General features: G+C 46.5%; 1 protein-coding gene across 6 annotated transcripts in view; it reads left to right on the forward strand.

Moving 5' to 3' along the window:
- Positions 1-25,174, forward strand: part of KDM4B (lysine demethylase 4B) — a 66,029-nt gene that overhangs the window by 19,246 nt on the left and 21,609 nt on the right. For 3 of the 6 annotated variants that reach the window (XM_033520103.1, XM_015651598.2, XM_015651599.2), the window contains exons 5-10: positions 5,638-5,687; positions 7,860-7,963; positions 10,377-10,514; positions 19,071-19,267; positions 19,716-19,748; positions 22,717-22,886. In XM_033520103.1, the coding sequence (XP_033375994.1) occupies positions 5,638-5,687; positions 7,860-7,963; positions 10,377-10,514; positions 19,071-19,267; positions 19,716-19,748; positions 22,717-22,886 (692 nt within the window). Of the gene's footprint in view, positions 1-5,637; positions 5,688-7,859; positions 7,964-10,376; positions 10,515-19,070; positions 19,268-19,715; positions 19,749-22,716; positions 23,206-23,279; positions 24,789-25,174 lie in introns of those variants that run through there. The other 3 variants (XM_019009113.2, XM_015651600.2, XM_019009114.2) reach the window with 3 other exon arrangements.

The raw sequence follows: 25,174 nt of genomic DNA on the forward strand, positions 1-25,174 counted from the left end.
TGGGTGGGTGCTGGCCGTGTTGGGTGGTGCTCAGGCCCTTCCTGAGCAGGTTTGCCCTGATTTTCTCTCTGTGCAGGTTCCCCAGGGGTTGCACTGAGCAGCTGTGGGAGGCAGGTGGGTTTTGGTCCTGTCAATACCTATTTGCTCCTAATTACAGCTTTTGGAGTTGATACTCCCTGGCCTCGTGTTTATCTCTCACCCTGGGTGTATTTCAATGAAAATGTCATTATTTGAAATCATTGACACTGCTGGTTAAAGATACTGAATTCCATCTCCCATTGTCCTGTGATCCATTCAAGATAAAACCTCAGGCCCTTGATAAAGGTTCTTTCCTTTAGGAGCTCTCTGATCCCTGTGATTTTATCTCCAGGCAGTGTTTGCATTCCTGATGGAAGGAGGCAGCAGGAGAGGAGAGGGAGGCCAGAGATTCTCCTTTCCTAACCAGGATGTTGAGAAGGGAAACAGGAGATTTCCATCCCATTCAGTGTGGGCCAGCCTCAGGTTTGATGAGGAGAAGAAAGGGAGTTGATTTCAGTATTTTAACGAATTGTTGGGAGAGAGGGATGAAGGGAGGTTAATTATGGAGGAGGGCAGGGGTGACAGTACTACCAACAAAGGAACAACCAGTTCTTCTTGTTGAAATATCTTTTTTCTTTCCTCATACAGGCAAAACAGCTTAAAAATAGTGTTGGGCAGCAGGAGTTGGACTCTGATCCCTGTGGGTCCCTTCCAGCTCAGGATATTCTGGGAGCTTCTCGTGTTCTGCCCACTTTTACCCTGAGCTTTGCTCTGACACACTGAGGAGATGTTGTTTAATGTTTTACCTTGTAGAAAAATGAGGCCTCAGGAGCAGGATCTGAACCTTGCAGGAGGTGCCAGCCTGTGCTAATGCTGTTCTTAATGGTTCTGCTGGCTGATAAATATTCCTGATGGAGCAGGGGCTTTTCTTTGGAGGCTTTGCTGCTGTCATGGGGGCTAAAGATGTTGAAGGTCAGGGTTCAGATTCTGGGTTTATGGGCACCCTTTGCCTTACAGAGGCTGGAATAGCAGCTTTTCATTCTGCCTGTCGTGGCTGAGAGCAGGTTGGCATTTGAATCTTAAAGGGTCACTGTTCTTGGCACAATTAAATCTGCTTTGAAGACAGATAACTCACCCCAGCTTGACACGTTGGCCTGGGCGTTTTAAATGTGCTGCTCCCGTTCTGTTTCTGTTCCTTATTCCATAATTATGGTGTGTTAAACTGTGTGGGGCCTGCTTGGGCAGACCTTGTGCAGACACTGTGAAATTGAGTTTCTTACCTTCTCCCAGGAACAGCTCTGGATGGCATTTCCAGTCTCGTGGTTGAACCTGCCCCTGGAGCCCAGACTCCAGAGAGTGGGGAGTGGGATTTGGTGAAATAATCACTGTTTAATTGCTCTGTGTTGGTGCAGGAGGGTGGAAATGAGGTGTGGAACAAGGTGTAACTCAACAACTCTGGGAGGGACAGCTGGAGTGGGAAAAGGTCTTGGAAGCTTTGAGGGGTGTTGGGTGGAGGGACCATGGTCTGGTCCTCTGCCAAAGGCAGGGATGGCTTCAGGTGAGAAAAGTTCCTCTCAAATAACCAGAAGACAGCTGTGAGCAGGCCTTTGCTTGGATGAAGTTTTAGTTCTTTGGAGCCAAAACTGAGCTGACTCCCTTTGAGAAGCAGCAGTGAGGGGAGAGCCTGGGACTGGGGGGTCCCTGAGGAGCACCAGGAGCTGCCCAAATGAATTCCTTGTTACATCATTCCTTGGTGGCCTCCAGAGGGGTCCCTGCATCCCAGGATGGCCTGAGTGCTCCTTTTTACTGACACACTTGTTTAATTCTTAATTCACAAGACATTTGCTTATTTATTCTCATTGTTCCTGATAATAATTCTAAGCCATTAGAGGGGAAAATTGTATTCAGAAATGCTGTTTCACACTTTATTTGTTTGATGATTTAGAGCGATAGAAAATAGCACATTTGCTGGCTTTTATAGTCTGATAATTATCCACATCCATCAAGCCCCATTCCAGGGGAATAAACAAAACACCAAGAAAATTACTCTATTAATGATATCCTATGATGGCAAACAGGACAGACCTCTCTTTTGTGTTAAGGGTAGAGAGGGAGCTGTCCAGTTAAACTCATTTTGGGAAGGAATTCCTGCCTGGGAGGGGGACAGGTCCTGGCAGAGGTGTCCAGAGCAGCTGGGGCTGTCCCTGGATCCCTGCAGTGCCCAGGGCCAGGCTGGACAGGGCTGGAGCTCCTGGGACAGGGGGAGCTGTCCCTGCCATGGCAGGGGTGGAAATGGATATTTAGGATCTCTTCCAACCCAAAACACTTCGGGATTCCATGAGTCCATATTAGCAAAAGCAAGCCACCACTCCAGGAAGATCATTCTCTAACACATTTATAGCTTTGGGGCAAACCCTTTTGGACCTGTGATCCTGACTCAGGAACTCAGAAAATGGAAGTAGAGATCAGAAATGCTGGAATTAGGTTTCATGAAATAAATTTGGAAGCTGAGAGTCATTCCCACAGAACAGCAAGTTCTAGATGTGTACAAGTAGCACTTGATCCACTTCAGGGATTTTCTGTTGTTTTGGTGGAAAGTAGAAAAAGGTAATTTAAAAGGCTCAGTATATTACTTTCAGGTTGTTGACTTGGGGGTAAGATGACATTTGAGTCACAAACTATAACTTTTTGTATCTTGAGCTGGTTTTTTTTCCCTGTTGTGTAAATCCTGTGTTCCCTGGCAGAGCAGCAGCACATTTTTCCTGCTGTAATCCCCAAACTGCTGAGTGGTTTTGGTGAAGCCTGGCCCTTTGTCTTGATCACCCTGTGCAAGTTTTGGAGCACAGACTGGAGGGTGGTTTCCAAGCCCAGTTCCCTGGGAGTTTGATTTCTCTTTTTGCAGCTGTGGGTTTGCTCTGTGGCCACGAATGTCCCTTTGCCTGGGGACAGATCCAGCTCAGTGTTCAGCACTGGGGGCTCTTGAAGTCCTGTCTGTAGAAAAGGAAATTCTTGGATATTTTTTGCTGTGCCCAGACCTGTGTGTTGCCTGTGGAATTGAGGTTTTGCAGCTGGGCTGAGCCCCAGGGATGGTGACAAAGCGAGGACACCAGAACTGCTGTCCCTCCTCACACGAGCAGGGTTGGTGGCAGTGGTGGCACCCAGAGCCAGCCCTTCCTGCCTGTTCACTGCTCAGCCACTGCCCCTTGGGCTGCAGAACTTTTCATCTTTCCCTGCTTGTTCTGCCTTGGAATCAATCATTTTGTGTGTGGAGGGAGCTCAGTCTGTGCCTCCTGTTTCTCTTGCTGGTTTTAAATAGCAGCCCAAATTCTGTCTTTATTGCCTGTCTTCATGGAAATCAGTCAGATCTGTGAGCATAACTTAAATCAGAATTTGACCTACTTTTAATTCTCTTCTGCAGTTAATATTTTGAATTCCTAAGAATAAATGCAGAGGGATGTGTAGGCTCTGCTTCCTAAAGGCTGGCCCAAAGAAAAAAGTTAATTTCTAAAATTGGAGTCAGCTATTACCATTCTGTGCTGGGGTATTTTGATTTGTATACTATTACATATAGTTCTTTTTTATAAGCTGGAAATTCCTCCTCTCTGGCTGGTTTCTATCCAAGCAATTCTTTTTTCTTTGTCTCTCCATGGGCTGTTCTCTAAAGCCTCGCTTGGCTTTTTGCAGGCTGCAGTTTCAGATAACACAATAACCATGTTCCAATGTATTAAACTTTTAACATCCTCCAGATTCAATTAATCTTATCTTTACAACTCCCAATTACAGGCACTAATTAAGTGAAGGTTGCATTGTAGACTGGGGATATTACATTAATCATCAGCAGCCTTGTAGCCATAAATTAGTTCTTTCCCAATCCTTCAGCATTTTTCCCAGAAGGAATGGAATGTCTCATTTCCCTGTTTTAAGGGACATTAATCCCACAAAGGAGCTTTGGATCGGGATTAGTTTTATCACATTTATGTAAGTGATGAATGGTCTTTGTAAAATAAAAGCCACTAGCTTTGTCCCAGACAAATGAAATTGAATTGTTTGATAATTATGCAATTTAAGGCACTGTCAAACTTTGGTCAGGGGATGTTGTGAGTCCATAGCTGCATTTATTATTGGACAAGATTAGGTGCTACATGGTATTTGGCCTTAAATTTTTTTGAAGCCATCATTTGAAATCAGCTTAGTGCCTAAACCCTGCAGGCCCCTGGTGAGGTTTGTGTGCTGTCATCCCCTCCAGGCCAGCCCAGGTGTGCTGGATTTCCTGGCACAGCTTGGTCCTTGCAGCTGCTTCTCCCCAGCCCTGCTTTGACCCTTGAAAATGCAGAATTTGGCTGCAATCCCCCAGAACCAGGGGCATTGGGAGCCCCCAGCCCAGCACCTGCTGTTGAGTCCCCTCTGCAAATCCTGACCCCAGCCTGGGGTAGGAGACAGGGTGGCTTTGGCATCTTTATTGGAAATAGCAAAAATAATGTATCTTTTATTATTCACTTTGAAGAGAAGTTATAGCTGGCAATAAATGCCATTGCCACAAATGTAAATTCTCAGAATTCTCTGTCACAAAAATGGGGGAGAGCCGTATTTAATTTGCTGCAGAATGTAACCAACGATTTACAGATTTCCATTGGCAATATTATTGTGTGTCATCATGTTAAACACATTTAAATGGATCCTGGTATTCAGTTCCCCTCTTATAACCTGAACACATAAATCTCTGTCACCTGGGCTTTGCTCCTGAGAACCTCAGAGCACTGAGAGAACTGACAGCTTTTGGGAAGAAAAAGCCCTTGAAGCTTCCCTGGTGTTTGTACGTGCTGGGCACACCCAGCCCTGTGTCTCAGACCTGTGGGACAGTGGATTGTTTTTCCAGAATTATGTTCAATAATTTGCACTAAAAAAAAAAATTCCAATCAAATTCTTTTGCACTTTGTTGACCCCTACTGTAAGAAATTGTTCTCTACACCTTTTAATGATGTTTTCATCAGCAGACCCTGCATTTTCAGGGTCATCTCATCAAGAAAATTGTTGAATACTTTAATTCCATTTTTTCACATCAGACACTGAAATCCAGCAGGGACAGAAGGATTGAGCCATGACTCCTCGAGCTGTGCTGAAGAATATTTACTTTTTTGAACAAATGAAAGCTGTTTACACAGAAGGTTTATTCTTTTCCAAAGCACACAGACCCTCCTTCACACCTTTTCAGCCCATCAGTCTCTTGCTTATTAATGTTTAGCACAGTTTTATTCTGCAGATGTTTTTCCCCATGGAGAACACACCTGCTGTTCCCTGCACTCAGACATTCCTGAGGTTTCCAGTGCTGTATCACTTTGTCTTCTCCATTTTCCTTCTACCTTGTGAGATCTGGTGATGCTGTTTGAGAAGGTGGCAGGGAAATCACACACTTCATGTAACATGTCTAAGGACTTGTAGTAAATGCTGTTTTTTTCCCTTGGATTGTGTGTTACTGATGTCTCTCAGCCACAGAGAGTTTTGGTTTTATTGCCAGCCCTTGTGTGCTGTGCTGGGGGTGATCACCCCACTTGTTCCAGCCTTTTCCTTTCCCTGTTCCTGCACTGAGAGCTGATGTTTGATTTCTGTTTCCTCCTGCAGGTATGCCATTCCCCCAGAGCACGGCAAGAGGCTGGAACGCCTGGCCAAAGGTGAGCTCTGTCCTGGGGCTGGGTCCTGCTGCTCCTGCTCAGCCACAGAACCTGGCAGGGATTTTCCTTCCCACCCTTCCCTCCTCCCTTGGACTCCTGCCACGGCGTCACCTCAACTAAATTCCATGAAAAAAACCTTGAGTTTTGAGGCCAAACCCTCATGTCTGGGCAATGGGTTTAATCCACAAGGGTTTGGGTTGGAAAGGACCCTAAAAATCCTTCCATGGCACCTTCCCCTGGACCAGGGAAGCTCCCAGGGATGGGGCAGCCACAACCTGTTCCAGTGTCTCACCACCCTCACAACAGACATTTTCTGGCTGATACTGACCCTAAACTTCCCCTCTTCCAATTTGTACCCATTGCTCCTTCACCCTATAAATACATTCTGTATTTCCTGTTTTTCCTTTTATTTTAGCTTCATCCTCTATTTTTTAAAGTCCATCTTAAAAAGAAAAAAAAAACCCCAAAACAAAGAAAGGGAGGGAAAAAGAAAAGGAAAATGGAGGTGGGGGAAGGCAGAGTTACTTGGAGCTGTGGCAAACTCCCACCTCTCAAGCTTCAGGGAAGATGTCTGGCTGCAGGAGTGGTTGTGTTTTAATTTGTTGGTGTTGTTTCTATTTTTGTTCACTTGCAAATGTTCAAGGAGCTGCCCAGCTAAAAAAAGCTGCTGGCCCAGAATAATTAACTCCAAATCTCCATGGTTCATCTCCAGTGAGGCAACTGGAATGGTTTAAATCTGGTGGTGAAGGTAGGAGCAGGCAGGGAAATCTGGAAGACTTTGATGCAAAAGAAAAGAAGTTTTAATGGTGATTTCTCAGAAAAGAGGCAAATTCCTGTACTGCCTTTTCCTGCTGAGCATGCTCCAGGGTGTCAGGGGGAGCAACTGGTTGTGTGGGGAAAATGCAGAATAACTGGGGATGAGTGTCCTGGGGCTTGGTGCTGCTGTTTTCCTGGGCACTGAGCTCCATGATCCCTAAATCCCAATAACTCTGGAAATGACTGCTCAGAAATGTTGCATTTCAAAGCTACAGCTCAGTCATTTGCCAGGTTTTAATAGATGAAAAAAGTAATTTTTATAAGAAGTCAATCAATCAGATGACTTGTGCTCTGCAGACTCTGAAATACCACTCCAAGTCTGACAGGAGCAATAATAAGTTTCTTGCTGTTTGTAACTAATTTTTACGGCTGATCAGTTTTGAGGCACGGAGATGGTTTGTGCTGCAAAACCAGGAGCAAATCATCAATGATCTGGTCTTTATTTTAGTTTCCTGTCTCTGGAAGCTGGGTGAGTGATGATTTAACTCTGCAAAGAGCCAGAATTGCTGCCTGGCCATTCCCCTGTCCTGTGCATCAGTGGGGAGAAGTTTACTATGGAGAAATGAGTGTGCAATTAATATGGAAAATGAATAGCTGAGCTGTAAATGGGCTCACTGGGAGAGCCATGGAGCCCATGGAGAGAATGTTAATGTGTTGCCATGTTATTGGTGCTAATCACTTAAAATGTGCTTCTTTATTAGTGGCTTTAATGAGAGCCACTTAAACTGTGCATTAAAAAGAGGAACTGCAGAGAGGGACGACAGACTGGGTAGCAGACAGTCATAATTTTAATTGAAATGCTTTTAGTACAAAAATATAAGAAAACCTGGAATCCAGTAATCCTTTTGACTTTCTGAAACCCCTTCCATTATGTCTCATCAATTACTTTTGGTTCCAGAGCTTGGGTTATTTGTTTTCCTGAACTGTGATGGGTCTGAGTCCCTCTAAACACAAAACCTGTTGTGGAATCTGCCACTTGGAGGGAAAGTCACAATCCTGGGGAAAACCAGGTGACACTGGCTGAGCTGCCACTCAGGGGTTTGGTCTGTGTTTACCACTCTTTCATTTTTGTTATTATTTGTGATCTGTTTTAATAACTCAGTGTGGACCTTGGGTAGAATTTACCACTTAATGGTGTTGAGGTGCTGCTGCCTCTGCCACTCGTTGGTGACCAGTGTGAACGTGTCCCTCGTGCCACTGCCTGGGATGGAGATATTTCCTTCCCTTTCACTGAAAATCAACATTTTTTCCCTTTAGGTAGTGGTATGTAGGGCAGGATGATCTGGAGTTTAACAGTTTGATTGTTTTCCCAAGAACAGTCCTGTAGTGATGCTCCTGCTCTGAATGTCTCCACAGGATTTTTCCCAGGAAGCTCTCAGGGATGTGACGCTTTCCTCCGGCACAAGATGACCCTCATTTCTCCCTCCATCCTGAAGAAGTATGGCATTCCCTTTGACAGGGTAGGTGCAGGGTGCAGGAGAGGCTGCAGCCTGGGGGGAGCTGCCTTCCTTTCCAAGGGCAGTGTTACACTGAGTGCCTGCCTGCAGCAAGGAGGCTCTGGGGTTTGACACTGCAGGCAGGAGGAGCTGGCACTGAACAAGCTCTGGCAATTCAGGAGCCTCTCAGGTAGAGAGGGCTGAGCTAATGAGGGTGTTGTGGCTCATCAGGTGCAGCAAAACCCACTGGAGATTTGGAAACACTGCTTTGTTGGCTCGTGGATCCAGCATGACCCAAAGAGGAGCTGGCTGTGCTGGTTCCCTGTTGTGTTGGTGCTGCTCTAAGCCTGGAAGGATCCCTGCAGCTCTTAAGCCCTGATTTGAAAAGAGGGGTCATGTTTATTTGGTATGATCGTTTTAATGTGCTTATTCTTAAAGTCTTGTGGCAAGAAGTAAATCTCCTCAGCCGAGTGTGGGGACAGGGATTTGTATCTGTGCAGAATCACTCAGGCTGCTGCTGGGTGCTCCCAGAGCTGCCTGTGCATGTGGGAAGTGTCAGAGACCTGCTCCAAACTGGATCCATGGAACTGTGGAGTGGGAAGGGACCTTAAATCCCAGACAGCCCCACCCTGCCATGGGCAGGGAAACCTTCCACGGTCCCAGGCTGCTCCAAGCCCTGTCCTGAAACGGTGGCTGTTGGAGGAGGATCACTGTCATTCACAAACAGGGAACAAGTGCCACTTTTCCTCAGGAACAGAGATAGGATCCCTGCATCTGAATTCTTGGCGGATTTCAATGAAGTTGAAATAGGCAGCATTTATAAATCTCTATAATGCTGTTCTGGAAAAAAAGAAACAGATCAATACCAGGGCTTTTTAATAATTAAAAATGTGTATTTCTGTAATCTCCTATTGATTTCTCCATTTATTCCTCAAGAGCTTGCAGAAGTCAGTAAATTTGGGGCTTTCTTCATGAGTGGCAGTTTGTGCTGGCTTTCCTTCAATAGTTATTACTTTTCTGCATGGCCTATCCATCATCTGGAGTGTTTTCTAATTTATTGTGGGATAATGTTGACAGCAGTGCCATGGATGATGTGGGCTTGAGATGGAGACACCGGGATGTGCTTTCACTGACAGAAACATGATCTGTTCATCTCTGGAGGCAGCAGTGGCACTGCTGGGGGGTGTGGAGGGGATGGATCCAGGCTGGACTTGAGCACCTCCTCCTGGGATCCTGCAGGAGCCCCCTGTGTATCACAGCAGCTTTTATTCCCTCTTTGCTAAATTAATGCCATCAGTGAGCTGAGATGTTGGCCCAGCTGAGGGGGAGATGTTTGAACTTGTGTCTGTTTACATTTTGCATTTGGCCCCATCCTTGTGTTTGGAAGTGCAGTCCCTGGAGCCTGTGTGGGCTCAGAGCTGTGAGAGATGGCTGTGGGAAGGAATCCAGCTGGAATTCTTGGCCTGTGACAGCTCTGAGAGCTCTGTCAGCACTGCTGGCTTGGAAAGACAGGGAAGGTCAAGCTTTGCCTCTTCCATACCCCGTGGAGGGGAGGAGCTGCTGCACGAGGGGCAGCTGGGCTGGGAGTTGCTCCTGTGGTTCAGGCCATGCTCTTAACAATTCAACTTCTTTTTTTTCCCAATGGTTTTTCTGCACAAGATATAAAAAGAGGGCTTTTTTAGAAGCATTGAGATTGATTTGCCTCTGGTTCCAGCTGTGCTATGTAGAGTTCAGTTCTTGTTAATAATGTCTGTAATGCTTATTGTTGTTTTATTTTTATTAAAGTTGAGTCACAGGATGGTTCATGTTGAAAGGGACCTTAAAGCCATGGCAGGGACACTGCCACTGTCCCTGGCTGCTTCACTTGCAGGATCCAGGGGCAGCCCCAGCTGCTCTGGGCACTTCCCCAGGCAGACAAAAGATGGGCTGTGAGCTTTAGGGTGTTTGAATTTTGGGTGAGCAGGTGTGAGTGAGGCTGATAAATGTGAGTGGGGAAATAAATACAGGGAGGGCAGGAGGTGCTTCAGAAGGACCCTGCCATGCAGAGGGGATGTTAAAGGGAAATCCAGGGCTCTAGGCTGCCCTGGCATGGGTGTGGGGATGAAGGTTTGGAACTGCCATGAGCCAAAGTGGTCACATCAAAGATTCATTGGTTTCTTGGAAAGTTGGAGCCTGAAACCCTTCTGTAGCTGGAGCCTGCAGGTGTAAACAGTTCAGATCATGCCCTTCCATCTGCTGTTCTGAGCTTTTCCCTTAAGAGAAATTCTTGAGGATTCCTGCAGCTCACCAGGAATGTTCCAGGCTCAGCCAAGAGCTGGCAATGGCTGCTGCAGTGGAAAGAGATTTAATCAGTGGGGTTTCTTAATGGGTCTCTGTTCTCCAGCTGCTGCACGAAGTGACCTGTGGGGTGTCTCCTCCTTCTGCCTTTGTTTTTCAGATCACCCAGGAAGCTGGGGAGTTTATGATCACATTTCCTTATGGTTACCACGCTGGCTTCAATCACGGCTTCAACTGCGCCGAGTCCACCAACTTCGCCACGCTGCGCTGGATCGACTACGGCAAGATGGCAACACAGGTGTGAGAGCTGGGGCACAGAGCCCTGGGCTCTGCCTGCTCCTCCTGCCTCTTGAGCGTTTGTTTTACTCTCAGGGTGTAGGAATGCCTTCCTCCAGTGTTGCATTCACCTTGTGCACAGCTTGTTTTGGGGTTGCTAAGTCGGAATGGGTTTTCTGCTGCATCCAGGGTGTGTTTCACGGTGAATAAAGTGACTGATGTAACTGAGCACAACTCATTAGGTACACACTGGAGGGGAAGGAATAAGCTGGAAATACTTCTAAGCTTTAATAACACTTTGGTAATAACGCTCTGAGAATACCCAAATTCCTCCAATCTGTGCACTCAGTTAAGTTTGGAGAGTTATGTTTGTGTGGTTATTTCTCATTAGGGCAGATTCCCGGTGTGCTTTGGTTTGTGACAGCACTCCTGCTCTCCTGGCATGAAGTCTGCAGAATAACTGCAGCAAAGCTCGTTCAGTAGAGTCTGGGAAGCTTTGCCATGGGCAGGGACACCTTCCACCACCCCAGGTTGGTCCAAGCCCTGTCCAGCCTGGCCTTGGACACTGCCAGGGATGGGTCAGACATTTGCATTTGTTAAAGGGATGGTAAGAACAACCTTAAACTGTAAGAGGCCTCAAATCAGTGTCAGGTGTCTGAAATGCAAAAATAGCCAAGCAGCCTTGGTTTAAAAATGTAAAAAATGGTGTTTGTCTGCTGTGACCTTGTAAAGCAGGTTTATGTGTAGTGAGTGGTCATGGTATTCCACCCCAGAAAATGGGGTTTATCATGGAAATTCAGACAGACCCTTAACTACAACAGAGCCAGCAGGCACCACTCGAATATTAAAAGCAATTTTGGGTTCAGCCATGTGTTCACAAACAAGTGACATTTGGGAAGTGCAGTTTTAGATGGAGCCTCCATGCTTACATTGTTAAGCAGCGTAGCGTGAAATTACTGAACAAGCAGCAGCAGAGCTCGGAGCAGATCTGGGGACACAAAGTGGAAGTGTGGAAGGAGATGCCCAATTTATTCCCATTGCACTCCATGGCACTTGTCTGTTCTGAGCTTCCTGGTTAATATTGCTCTAAAGCACGTGTTAATTAACCCTGGGATGCCTGACTGGGGGTCCCAGCTGAGGGGGGAGTTTGTTACACCCTGAGCCCAAAGCTTTCTTCAAATCTCACTTGAGGTTAAGCAGGGACCTAAGGAGTGAAGAGCTGAGGGTGGGCACTGGAGCTGCCTGCACTTTTTAGTTAACTACTGCAGCTTTCCTGTATTTAAAAAATGGCTTTATTGATTTATATGCTCCCATGCACAATCAGATTATCCTTGCTCACATGCAGGCAGGTTTGGGGTTTTTTCCTTACCATATACTCATTTCTAAAAGTTTTTGGGAAGTGTGGGCAAGGCTCTGCAGGCTCCTGCTCTTCCTGCAGTGACCCTGAGAGTGATTCCCTCCTTTCCTTGTCCTGCCAGCACTCAGGAGAATGGGGACAAGGGAAGGTTGATAATTAGCTGGTTGTAATGTTCTCCTGGACATCATCCTGAGGAGGAGGATTGGGTTCTGCTGAGAGCTGTGTCAGTGGTGCAGTGCAAGGGAGGAAGGTGAGGGTTCACCTGGAGAGCAGAGCTGTGCTAATTGCCTGCCAGATGGGTGCAATGTTCTGCAGCCCACAGAGACCCTGCCTGGGCTGTAAAAAACACAGAATAACCAGCCTGGAGTGTAAAGATCAGCTTCTGAGACACCAGTCCTGCTCCAGTTGTGGAACAAGTGTCAGCATTAGCAAAAAAAAGTAGCAATGGCTGCAGAGTAGTGTGGGAAACTAGCAGTGGGTAAATCCACTTGTGTCTATAAATTAGTAACCAGGATGGACAGATCCTTAAAAGTTCCAATGGAAACTGGTTTGTTGAATACCAAGTGAATAATCTAAGCTGTCCTGTCGGGTTCAAAGCTTTGTGAGAACGTGGTGTGAGGTTTTGGAGTCTTTCTCTCCTTGGGTTTTTAGTTAGCACAGGTGCTTTTGTCCCTTGGGTCTGATTTTCTGATCCTCCTTTTAATTGCTCCTCCAGCCCCAGTGCTGAGGGGGGTTTGTGACAGACAAATTCCACGTTGTCTTTCATGATGTGCAGAATTCTTCAGGGCTGGCTCTCTGTGCTCTCAGCAAGTGTCAGACTCAGAGGAAGGTCTGACCTCCTCCTTGGTGGCATTAATGCCGTGGTGCTGCCCCACTGGGAGGGGATGTCTCCCCTCCAGCTGGACACCGTGCCCAGAAGTGCAGGAAATAACAGCTTTTAACTGTTCTGCCATTTATTGCTGATGTAAATGTCTCCATCTGTCCTGGAGGAGCCTCGTGCTGCAGCTCCCTCCCAGCCAAGGTGACCTTGAGCCCGGGCTCCGCTTTCCTCTTGGTCCTGGGGAAAGCTGAGCCTTGTTCAGGGATGGGGGAGAGCTCCAGCTCCTGGGGCTGCCAGGGACAATCCCTGTGCTGCCAGCAGCTCTTCCCCAGTGGGGATTCAGCCCCTTTGCAGAGCTGTGCTCCTGGGGAGGTGCTGCCCTGTTTGCAGTGGGTGTCACTGGCCCGGGGCACACAGAGACCCCCAGAGGGGAGTTCTGAGGGGTCTCCACAGCGTTGGAGATCCTGGCACAATGTTTCAGAGTCAGCTGTAATCCAAATATTTGCTTTGGACTGCAGCATTCCTGATCCAGTGCTACAGCTGAGGAGGGATGGGTTTATTTGTCTGTACTACAGTTAGTGTTTGCCTGCATAGGCAGAGCTTAGAAATTCAGGAGAAATATTTCCCTTTGTTCTCTGTACTTGGAGTTCCTCAGTAATTTGTCTTCCATTTGTCATATTTTTTTTTGGTTTGGTTGTTGAAAAAAGCTGCTGAGTGAAAGGCAGGAAATTATAATTTTCTTTCCTTACCATCTTTTTTTTTTTTTTTTTTAATTTCTTTTTATTTTGCACTATGAGCCTGCAGTTCCTGCCTGCATTCCTGGTTTTTTGTTTCTGAAAACCCTTGCATGCCCCCACCAGAGGATTTTAACAGCTGTCTTTGCCCAAACAACCCTTTTAAACCAGGGGTTTCAGGAAAGTGCCCTCCTGTAGCTGAGGTGGTCTGTGAGCCTCCTGCTATTCAGAGTTTCAGCAGAAATTCAAATCCCAGCCCAGATTTCTGTTTCTTTGGCAAACAGGACTGAAAATAAGTGGATAGGAGGGAGCAATTTCTGCACTTTGAGTTAAGTGCAGCCACTGCTGGAGAAGGTCTGGGTTCCTGCTGGCTGCCACTTCCATTCCTCCCTTTATCTCCTGTTGACTCCAGAGAAGCTGCTGGAATTCTCTCTCCCAGCATCAAACGGGGTCAGGCTGCCCTTCCTGGCCAAATCCTGCACTGTGGGCTCTGGAATTATCAGCCTTCACCTCATCCAGGCTGGGGAGGGGGACACAAAGAAAACCCCTCCCTCTGCATTTTCCTGCTCTGCCAAGACAAGGGACCTTTTGGATCCCAGCCTAGGATCCCTTACCTGGTTTGTTGCTTCCAGACCTTCTGCTCACTCATTTTTTCTGTGCTGTATGAATAATACAGAAATAATCTCAAATTTCTACTTGGAATATCTGTGATTTAACGTTGTCTGGCATATAATTTTTCAGGTAAAATTGAAGCTTTGTTCTTACTATTCACATTTTCCCTTCAATATGTCTGTATTTCCCAAGAAAATAAAACTTGTGAGGTTTTTGCAGAAACCTGTTTGGTAATACTGCAAAATTGGTCCCAAAAATAAGGCAAAGCAGAATTGTATTTTTGCATTACTTTGTGTCTATGCCTCAACTGACTCTAATTAGACCTTTTAAGCTTGGAACACATAAAAAAATCTATTATGAAATAGCATTGCCATAGTTTATTTTTGTCAGACGTTCAAAATTGCTCTTTTACTCTAATTAGACCTTTTAAGCTTAGAATACATTAAAGAAATCTATTATGGAATAACATTTCCATGGTTTATTTTCGTCAGACAGATTCAAAGTTGCTCTTGTACAAATTCTTCCACCTTTCTTCATACTTATTTTCTTGTATTATTTGTAAGCACCCCTCGTGCCCTGCTCTTGGTTCTGTGCAAGAAAAAGGAACTTTGACAGTTCTGTTTTGTGCTGAGGTGGAGAGGGGGTGGTTGTTCTCTGGAACTGCCTGGAAGCTTTGTTTTATCAGCTCCTTTCTGAGCTCCTCTCCTGAAGTTCTGGCTGGGAGGTTCTTGGCAGGATTTTTGTTAATGAAGGAAGAACTCAGGGAATCAATGCCTGGATTTGGTGGCATTTCTGGATCCCAGTGTCCCTGGGGGTGATGGGTGCCACCAGTTCCCTCTGGCTGCTGGGATGGGTTGTTCTGTTTGTTGAGGCTGGGACGGGACCCAGAGCATTTCTGTCACCCAAAAATTCTGGGTGTGAGGGGCACTGGGGTGTCCCTGGCTCCCCCTGGCCCCTCTCCTGCACCCCAGGAACCTCAGGGAGCTTTTTGGGAGCAGGCAGGGAGGAATCCAGCCCTGCAGCCAGGGACAGGGGGAGTCCATGGAAATCTTCCCTAATTGTTCTGTTTGTGAAGCTCTGGGAGGGGTTTCCAGTGGTTTCCTAATGAACTGGTTTGTTGTTGATGCTGGTAATTACTCTGCAAACGGGGGGTCAAGGCTCATCTTTCCCACCAGCCATTAAACACAAGCTATGCAGCTTTGGACTTTTTGCAGTTTTTTCTCCTTCTCCTCAAAGCTGAGCCCCTCACTCACAGAATTCAGCCATCCATCTTTCAGGAACATACTGGGACTGGCTGAGTGGAAGGAGAAGGAAGCTGGAGCCCCAAACTGGTTTTTTCCTGGATCCCATCTGTAACATGGGAACGAGGTGGATTGCTGCTGCTCAGAAGCATTGATTATTCTGTGATCAATCCATTGATTTTATCTTTGTTTCTCCCAGAAGCTGGGACCCTGGGGATGTGCAGGGGAAGGTGCAGGGTGGGTGCTGTGTTCCTGTGACAGCCAGGGTTCCCCTGCTGCCTTTGCACAGAACCACCCCTCTCTCCCAGGAACTTGTTTTCAGGCTTCATTGTTATGGAAAAGCAGGTAGAAAACCAAATATTTTGGTCTGGAAGAATTTCAGTTTTGAGCACGTTGGGTTTTGTGATGGATAAATTTCCATTATTAAATTACCAGCTGATTTCATCTGAATGTGAAGGGTTTTTCCCCTGAAAACAGAGGTGCCACTTAAAATCTGTAATTTTGGTGGCTATTTCTGCATGAGGAAAAGGCTTATTTTCCATTAACCTTTCCTGTGTGATGGAACTGCTGAGGTTCAGTTCAGTGTTAATAGTTGGGAATTGAGGGAAATATCCTCACAAAACTGTTGCTGAAGGTGGAAGTTGAATCAGTCTGCACTTTTCCATAAATCATTTGATTTTATGACTTCAAGGAGACAGTAATTTTATTTGACTGTTATTTTATAGAGACTTATTTGTGTTTTTATGTTAAAAAATATTGCAAATAAGATAATGGTTGTACATTCAATAGCCACAAATCCCCCCATCAGTCTTGGAGTTAGAATTGATGGGACAGGGCTCCTGGTGTGGTCACATATTTTACCACAGGCTCCAAATTAGAGTTGCAGATAATAAAATAATAAGGAAAGGAAGAATGTTGGGGTTTAAAGCTGGAAAAAAAGCTTAATTGTGCATTTCCTTACAGTATTTTTCCATATGCTTATAGTTAATAAAGCCATTAACTTATGGGAAAGGAGAGGTGAGGCTGGGAAAAGCCTTCAGAAGGTGGAATAAGTGAAGTTCCTGCAGATTTGGTGAATATGGAAACTCTCTTGTTGCTCTTTCAGGTCTCCCCTGTAACCAAAGGCAAAGAACTGACCCTAAAGCTGTTGATTTTTGGTTTGTTTTTTTCCACTCCCATTTTCAGGACTTGCAGTGGGTCCTTGGGGATCCCAGTTATGAATATTCCGTTGTTTATTCCGTGTTTGAGCTGTGGCTGTGCCAGCCCTGCTGCTCCCACCAGGGGCTGGCAGCCAGACTGGGAATGAGCCAGGGAGAGGGGAAGGTGCTGGATGAATCTCAGAGTCCTGGAATTCCTCACCTGTCATTTGGACAGGTTTGTGTTGCAGATTCAGTCCTGTGTTTGTGTGATGTGTCACCCTGAAATCCTGCCCAGGGCTGTTGAGCCACAGGAATTCTGTGAATTCCCAACCTGGAGTTCTGTGGTTTGGTTTTGTCTCACCTAAAGGAAATGAGGTTTCACATCTCCCTAGTGGTGGTGTTTTAGTGTTGACATGTTCATTTCTATAAAGTTTAATAACAGTGGGATACAAAAGTGTCAGAATTTGAGGGAATTTGGGAGGATATATTCTGCAGAAATGATGGGGGTGTGGGTGTAATGTCTTTTGGGAAATTCACGTGTTGATGACCACAGTGAAGTATTTTGAAGGAAATACAGCTCTGTGCACATGGAGGGGGAAGGCAGGGTGTGGGGCTGGAGGTCATTGCCAGGGAACAACCTTGCTGCTTTTTGTCCTGCTGGATGGAGCAGAGCAGGGAATTTACTGCAAAGGCAATTTCTTACCCTGATCTGCCCTCGCTCTCCTCCTGCTCTCCCCCATTCTCCCTCTCCAGCTCTCTCTCACACAGGAACATTCCCTTTTCCAGCTGTATTGGAAGCATCAGCAGGATCTCAGTGCTGGCTGAGGGGAGGGTATGGAAGAATGTGCTGGCCATGCTGGGAATGTGGCTGTGACACAGCTGCAGCAGCTGAGGAAATATCACTGCACGGTCCGGAAGGAGCCCCAGAGGAAAGAGGCTTTGTAAATTATTCATGCTGGCTGGTGTGAAAGCAATAGAATGAAATTAAAATTGAAATATAAACATACATCATGGTAGATTTGTGGACAGAAAGGAGCTTGGCTGGTGCAGACTGTGGGATGTGGGAGATGGAGGCCAGTGCTGAGCCCCAGCCCAGCAGCATCCCTGGGCTCCTGCAGCTCTGGCCAGGGCTGCAGCTGGGGGATGCTCTGCAGCTGCAGCTGCTGGAAGCTGCTCTGGAGACCTCTGGCCACGGGTGCCAGGGCTTTGCTGGCAGATTTGAGGGCGTGGATGTGTCTGTGCTGCACCTCTTGGGTCCAGGTCAGAGCTGGGGATGCCCTTCTGTGTTCCTCTTTGTAGCTCTGCACAGGTGCTTTTAAACTTTGTTAAGGCAAATCTGCTCAGTCCCTCAGGCCAGGATTGATGGAGATGCCTGGGAAGCTCCAGCCTGGGCTGGGATTGGAAGCTTGGGTGCCATCTGTGTTCTGCTGTGCTGTGGCCAAATTGCATTTCCAGCCTTTCTGGCCTCAGCTGCTTTTCATTAAATGGAGTTTTCCTGAAAGAGCCTGTCCATAAATGCTCCTTCCCACTCGGGTTACCAGCACTGCCCCAGTCCTTGCACAGTGAGAAACAGGAGCTGGAGGATGTGGGATGGTGGAGAACTGTACAGAAGGACTCTTCTCCCTCTCTCAGTGATTTCTCACCTGTGGCCATAAATTAGTAGTGATGGTGGTGAAAAGGGAAGGGAGAAAAGGGAGAAAGCAGGTTTAATTTAATGCATTTCTGCCAAAAGAATGGATAGAATGGTTTTGAAAAGGTGTGAAAACCAGTCCTGCAAAGTGGCTCCAATTACCTCAGCCTCAGTGTCCAGTTAAAAAGCAATTTAGTGCAAGCAAAGCTTTGCACCTTAGAGCAGAGCCCCTGAGAGAGCTGTGGCTGCAGCCCCCAGAGGCACCTGAGGGGTTCCTGGGCCCTTTTCCATCCTCTGCCTTCTTTTGATTCAGTTTATAGAGGCTGACTCTTTGAGACTGGTGTCAGTGCCCAGGGTGAGGATCCCCTTGCTGCACTCAGTGTGTGGATTCATCACAGCAGAGGGAACCATCCAAGGAAAAGCACCTGGGAGTCCTCTCTGTGCAATGGCAGGGGTGTAACTCCAGCTTAGTTTTAATGAGCATATGCCAGTTGGAACGAGTAAAGCACATTTTCTCCCCCTGAATGGTTTGCACGCAGCCTGTAGTTACTGTGGGTTTTTTATTCCTTCCCTTTTGTGCAGGATTGCTGTGCTGTGTCAGGATGTGGAATTATGAAGTTTAACTGCCCTGTGCTCTGGGTCAGCCTTTGGTTCCTGTAAGGCTTTTCTGAGTTATGAAATGGCACCAGTAATATCTTTTCAGCCTGGCAAACTCTGCCAGAGAGAGGCTGAAGGAGGGAACGTGGGCTCGAGGGCAGACTCTGAGCTGGGCTAGAGCAGACAGAGTAATTGTGTGCACTGCCTGCAGCTCAGGAGCCGAGCACTGCCAGTCCCAGGAAGCTGTCACCTGTTGGGGGGCTTAGGGGGAGAACAAAATCCTCGGGAACAGTTTTCCAGTACCCCTGGAGAGCGTTGGAGCGGCAGCTGCTTTTCCAGGAGCAGGCAGAGCCGAGGCAGACCCTTCCAGAAGCCCTGCTGAGGCAGCTGTGGGTGTTTGTGTGGGGCAGGGCAGCTCCAGGCCTGACGTGTGTGGGGTCTCTTGCAGTGCACGTGCCGCAAGGACATGGTGAAGATCTCCATGGACGTGTTCGTGCGGGTGCTGCAGCCCGAGCGCTACGACCTCTGGAAGCAGGGCAAGGACATCGCTGTCCTGGACCACATGAAGCCCACGGCCCTCAGCAGCCCCGAGCTCGACGCCTGGAACGAGACCAAGGCAGACCTGAAGGCGAAACTGCTCCGCAGGTAAAGACAGAGAGTGCCTGAGCCCTGCTGGAGTTCCACTGTGAGCTTGTAAATGCCACAGTCCTTCACTGGAGACAGCTCAAACTCTTCTTCCTTTCTTCTTCCCATGCAGTTCCTCCTGCCATTTGTCTGGGGTAATGTGTCCCTCACGGTTCTGTTTCCTCCCCATGTTATAAAAGCACATACTTTTCAAAGTGGGACACTTTGTGCCCCCTCACATCTCATCTCTTATCCTGGAAGACCAAAAAATCTGTAGTGAACGTTTAGAGCTCCACTGATCAGAAACAGGAGTTAAAGAAAGCCCATCGGTCGCAGAGGGGATTTTATGCATGCCTTTCTTTGATCTTTGTATTAATTTTCTACAAGTCTGTGATTTTTGTGTGTTACAGCATGCTTGAATTGAAAATTTGGCATGCTAACCTTTTCCTGTTGGAATCTTGCTTTATAGGATAGGAGATGAGGAAGAGGACAACAAACACCGGTATGTGACTTCCCTCAGCAACTTCAGTCACTTCATTCTTTTTCCTGGCAAGTTTCTTAAAATAGCAACTCTGGGACTCTTTTCCTCTGTCACTGAGTTTGTTGTGAAAGCCCCCAGGAAATCTTTGGGCCTCAGTGTTCCTCAGACTTCATCTTGGTTTTGGTTTCTGTGATCTTCTTCCATCACTGGACAACCCCAACTGTCTCATGGCTCTTCTGCTTTTCACTCTGGAGTTTCTCTCCCGGGCTGGCAGGGATGTGTGGTGGTAACTGGGTGTGTGGAAAGGGATCTGGTCACTGATGAAGGTGCTGCTGCATTTTTGTGACTGTTGAGGGCTCCTGGTGTGGCTGATGTTTGCACAGTGTAAGGTACTGTACAAACACCAAGGATTATTTTCCCTCCCTGAGCCTATTACCCAGCAGAGAAGCCTCTCTCAGCCTGAGCCTATTGCAAAAGATCCAGGTACTTTTTTTGCTTATCTGTTCAGTGTTTCCTGGATTATTCCAGCATTATCCTGAAGCAGTTTTGAAGCTGTTCAATACTCCTTAGCAGTACTTTCTCCCGTGCTTTTGTCTTTCCAAGACATGGTTTTACTTGAAGCCTGACTTTTCTCAGCAGGATGGAGGGATGGGATTCACCTCTGCCCAAACCTTCACAGCTGTAGCTACTTAATTTAAGTCACTTTGTGGTCTGTTCTTCAAAGAGTACAAATGCTGCTTTTTTGTCAGCTCTCTTGGAAAAATGGTGCTTTTAAACTCTGCAGAGAGGTGTTATTTCTTCTCTCAGGTCAGTCAGACTTGGTTACCTTAAAAAACCCAACTTGGTTTACTTTATGGCTTCAGCAAGAGACTGTTTTAGTCCAGTCCCCACCAGCCCATTTCTGGTATGTGAATTCTGTCAGACACAGAGCAGCTTCACTTCTGGAAGTGCTCAGCCTTCAGCCTGTAGTTGTGGAATCACTTTCTTTAAATGCTGAGCTTTCTGCCTCTCTCCCCCACAGCCTGAGTGAGAAGAGCACTGCAAAACAGATCTTTTTTGCTCTCCTGCAAGTATAAAACTCTGTGCTGTAATTTTTGCTTGGCATTTCCACACCACAGGAATAAAACACACTTTGCTAGAACCAGCTTGTAACACTTGACTCTACTCCTCCTTCAGCTACGGAATGTTCCAGCTGCAGTGGCAAAGTCTTACAGCTTTATCTTCACCTCCCACCCTACGTTCCCCTCCCAGGGAAGGTGTTCCTGGAATATGGGAGAAGAGCAGAGCTGATCCTTCTGGGTTCAGCCCCTGTTCCTGCTAATGATGTCCTGCAGGTGTGAAGGCACCAGCTCTTCTTGGAGGGCCACCATCTGCTCAGAGTCTGGCAATTAGAGGTCCCTGTGCATATGGATCAACTTGCTTTTCTATTCATCATTCATCTCAGGTTGAATTTCTTTCTCCCTTCTTTGTCAGTTTAAGGGCTGATTAAGGGCTCTTAATTCTGTTGTGCTCCAAATCTAATTAGCAGCTGAGTTTTCTGGGCTCTGAGGATGGGGAGCTGCTTTTTGGCTTTTCTAGACTTTGGGACTGATGAGTGAAGTGTGTTTTAGTCTTTGCCACACGATGGTGGATGCGAGACCATGAGGAAAATTCTGCTTTCTACCAAGGAAGTGCCCACATGCTAAAAATGGGGTAAAATCACAACTTTCTGAATCAGTCCTTTTGGAAAAGGAGATCCTGTTAGATTTAAGCCTGAAATTCAGGAGCAATTGTGCAGATTCTGTAAAGCCCTGTGCTGGGGCTGGCTGGGATGGAGTTCCTGGGATTTGGGGCTGCACCAGTGCTCTCCAGGCTCTGGAGTTTGGCTCTTGCTTGCACAGTGTCAAGGCTTTATCTTGTCCCACTCTGGCCCAGTGGGACCCTGGGGCTGGGTGGGAGGTGGGGAGGGGACCCAGCTGGCCCTGAGTGGCACAGAGGAAATTCTGTGCCATAAAATGTTATGGGGAGCAATAAAAAGTGGGAGAGAGGAGGAAGGAGGAGTTTGGCTTCTGAGGTGCTGCTTTTGGGGACTGCCTGGGGAGGTGGAGAGAGGATTTCCTGGGCTTCTTTCTCTCTTTTTCTTATTCTTTCCTCCACCTATTAAACTGCATTTGTCTTGACTTAAAAGTTTCTGACTCTTGTTCTTCCAATTTTCCCTCCCTGTCCCTCTTGAGCAGTGGGGAGTGTCTGTGAGGGTACTTGGCTTCCTACAGTTCCCAACCCAAAAATCTTGTCCTGGCTTCTGAATTTCCATTTCTCTTTGCATTGTGGCTCCTGTAATCTTTGCCTTAGTGGCACTGACTTTAAAAAGAATGAACAGCATTGCTATTGCCTCATTAGTATTTGTCTGTTCTTATTAATATGCATATTTTTTTGTTAGATTTCTTCAAGGCCTTGGACCTTCTGAATTTACTGCTGAAAAATCACAGACTGCCTATTGATTTTGCTCTGAGCATTCATTATAGTGTGTTTTTGGGAACTGGCAGTGCTGGGTAATGTCTCAGAGCTGGAAGATGATGTTTTGCAGACTTCCAGCAGTTTGCCAAAGGGAGGCATGGACAGAATGAAAAAAAATAATGGAATGGAGGCGAGGATGAAAGAGAGATTTAAACAAGTTTTCATCTGTATTTTGAAATACAAGCAAAATAGATTGAAAACACAATTAAAATCACTTTAACTGCAGCTTGTGAGCTTACATTAGTAATGGTAGGAAAAAGCTCTTCAGGAAACCCAGACAATTAATGGCTGCTGAATGGATCTTAAATGTTGTGTTATGCAAGGTTCATCTGTTCCCTTTCAGATATCTCTTTTGCCCTGTAGCTATTTTAGCTACCTTGTGTTTTCTCTCCAAAGAAGATCCTTTTGTTTTGTATTCAGCTTTTTAAGTCAGTGATGGTTTTCTGTGTTGAAGGCTGTTCTTTTATGTCAAATCACACTTCTGTACTTCCAGGTCTCACAGAAAAAGGAGTCAACCCAGAAGACACAAAACAGAGGATCAGAAGTCTCTTGGGGATGTCATGGCTATTGAAACTGCCTTGGAAGATGTGAAAGTGAAAGAGGAGCTGAAAAGGGGGCCGGATCTGGAGGAAGAGGAGAGAAGCAAAGGGATGGAGGGAGAAGGTGAGGCCAGGCCAGCGAGGAGCTGGGGCGAGCTCTAGAGCTCCTCTGTGAATAACTTGTCTGCTGCTGTTTATTTCTGTTGAAATATCAGCAGAGTTTTCCCCAATATTAAATCTCTGTTCACTGAAATATGTCATCATTCACAGCAGCAATTGATTTTTCCCTCTCTTTAAGGATTCAATCCAAATAGCTTTTTTGGCAGGGCTTGAAAATTCTATAGGCCCAAACTATTACAGGATTGTAAAAATATATATTATGTGAGGAATATTTTGAATTATTTCATAGAGAAACAAATAAATATATTTTTGTGTCCTGCTCTGAAAAAGAATGATTTGTGCACTGCCTTGTGCAATTCATCTTTCCTCTTCCCCTCCCTTTGTTCCCATTTTTCAGAGACTGAATGCAGAGAGCCTCAGTTTGGGTGGGGTCCACAGCTGCTGCACGAGTCCCACTTGGGTTTCTTCAAGTTTAGCTGGAGCAGGAAAGCTTTTCAGCTTCCTCTGCATGAAATATAAAACCTTTGCTGAAAATAAAACCAGGCCATGACAACTCCCTGTCCTTTGGGATTCCCTCTGCACATCCAGTCCCCGGGCCTGGGCACACCCTTTGTGCAGGGAGCTCTTTCTGTGGCACCTTTTTCTTGGCTGTGTAGAAAAGGTTGGAGTTCTTGCTGGGAAAAAGCTGCTTTTTCCCCCCTAATGTGTGGTTAAGTGGTTTTTGTGTCTGTGATGCACTCACCCCCTCTTGGAGGCTTCTCCAGCACTGCTTACAGGGAATTAATTTACATCTATTGTATGTATCCATTATTTGTTTAGCATTTGGAGAAACTGATGCTGCCAACTGTTTAGAGAACCTCGATAATGATCTTAAAGGAAATCTGTGGAAGCTCTGGGAAGAGAATTGAGGGCTTTGTTCAGTCTCTCAGCTAGGCAGTGTATTTTCTCTTTTCATGGGAAATAAGGAGTTGGAGAACCATTGTTGCACAGTGCAGATATTTAATTTCTATTGCCCTAAGCTTGAGAGCATCAGCAGTGTGTTAAATTGTCTGCTCTTAGCTCTCGTACAAGTTTAACACTTGATGCTTGTAATAAATGGCCCGAAAATGCTGATTTTTCTTCAGAGAGGAGAGATAAGTGACAAGGACAGATCTGAGATCATTAGAATGGCCAAGGAATAATAAAAACTCTGTTCTAGCTGAATGGCTTCCAAATCATACACTTCCAGTACTTCTTAAGAGCACTGTGACTGTTGGCTCAGGAGGGAAAAGCTTATTTTCAGCACCATTGCAGAAGTGCCACTGGAGCAAACTCCAGCTTGGTGTGGCTGCTCACAAATATTCAGCTTTCCTACTGCAGCACAGCAATTAAATCCCAATGGCTTCTCTAGTTTTGCACATCCTGCTGTCTGCATTGCCTCTCACCAGTGTCTTAGGGTTTCATCTTGAAGAAGAAAACAGCATCTGTTTGGATGGTCCTGCTCGTGGCAGTTCTGCTCCCACCACCTCCTGCACTTCCTTTTTTTTTATTTCCCTGGTTTTAATTTGACTTTAGTTTCTATTACACCAGAAGAGATGACCTTGAGAAGGAGAAAAAAATGAGATTTCAAAGTAGTCATGGTTCCAAAGTAAATCTTGTGCTTTGTGTTGGTTATTTGGACAAGCTGAGTATTTATAACTCGAGGTTTTCAGGATTTCTGACCCAGATCCCTTACGGTGTTTACTTTTGGTTTTTATGACTCAGCTTTATATTCATTATTTATTATGTTGCTATTAATATATTTAGAATTCTTAGCAGGTTGTCTTGGGACGTTAGGAAGGAGCGTGCTGAGCAAATCCTGCTGTGAGTCCACGGCCGTTCCCTGTGGGGCTGTGCTGGGAAGGGATCTGCAGATGCCACCTCCAGGGCTGGGGGCTCCAGAGCTCCCTGGGCAGCCCCTTCCGAGGCCTCACCAGCCTTTCCATGGGGAAATTCCTGCTGCTGTTCCCCCTGAGCTCCCCTGGCCCAGCCTGGGGCCGTTCCCTCTCCTCCTGTCCCTGTTCCTGGGAGCAGAGCCCAAATCTCCCCGGCTGTCCCCTCCTGCCAGGGACTTGTGCAGAGCCAGAAATTCCCCTGAGCCTCCTTTGCTCCTTCTGAGCCTCCTTTGCTCCTTCTGAGCCTCCTTTGCTCCTTCTGAGCCCCTTTCCCAGCTCCCTCAGCTGCTCCTCAGAGGGTTTGGTGTCCCCTGTGTCCCCTGTGTCCCCGTGTCCCCCTGCCATCCTGCAGAGCGAGGACAGGAAAGACATTCCTCTC

This window comes from Parus major, chromosome 28 (genome assembly GCF_001522545.3).
Source record: "Parus major isolate Abel chromosome 28, Parus_major1.1, whole genome shotgun sequence".
NCBI lineage: Eukaryota > Metazoa > Chordata > Aves > Passeriformes > Paridae > Parus > Parus major.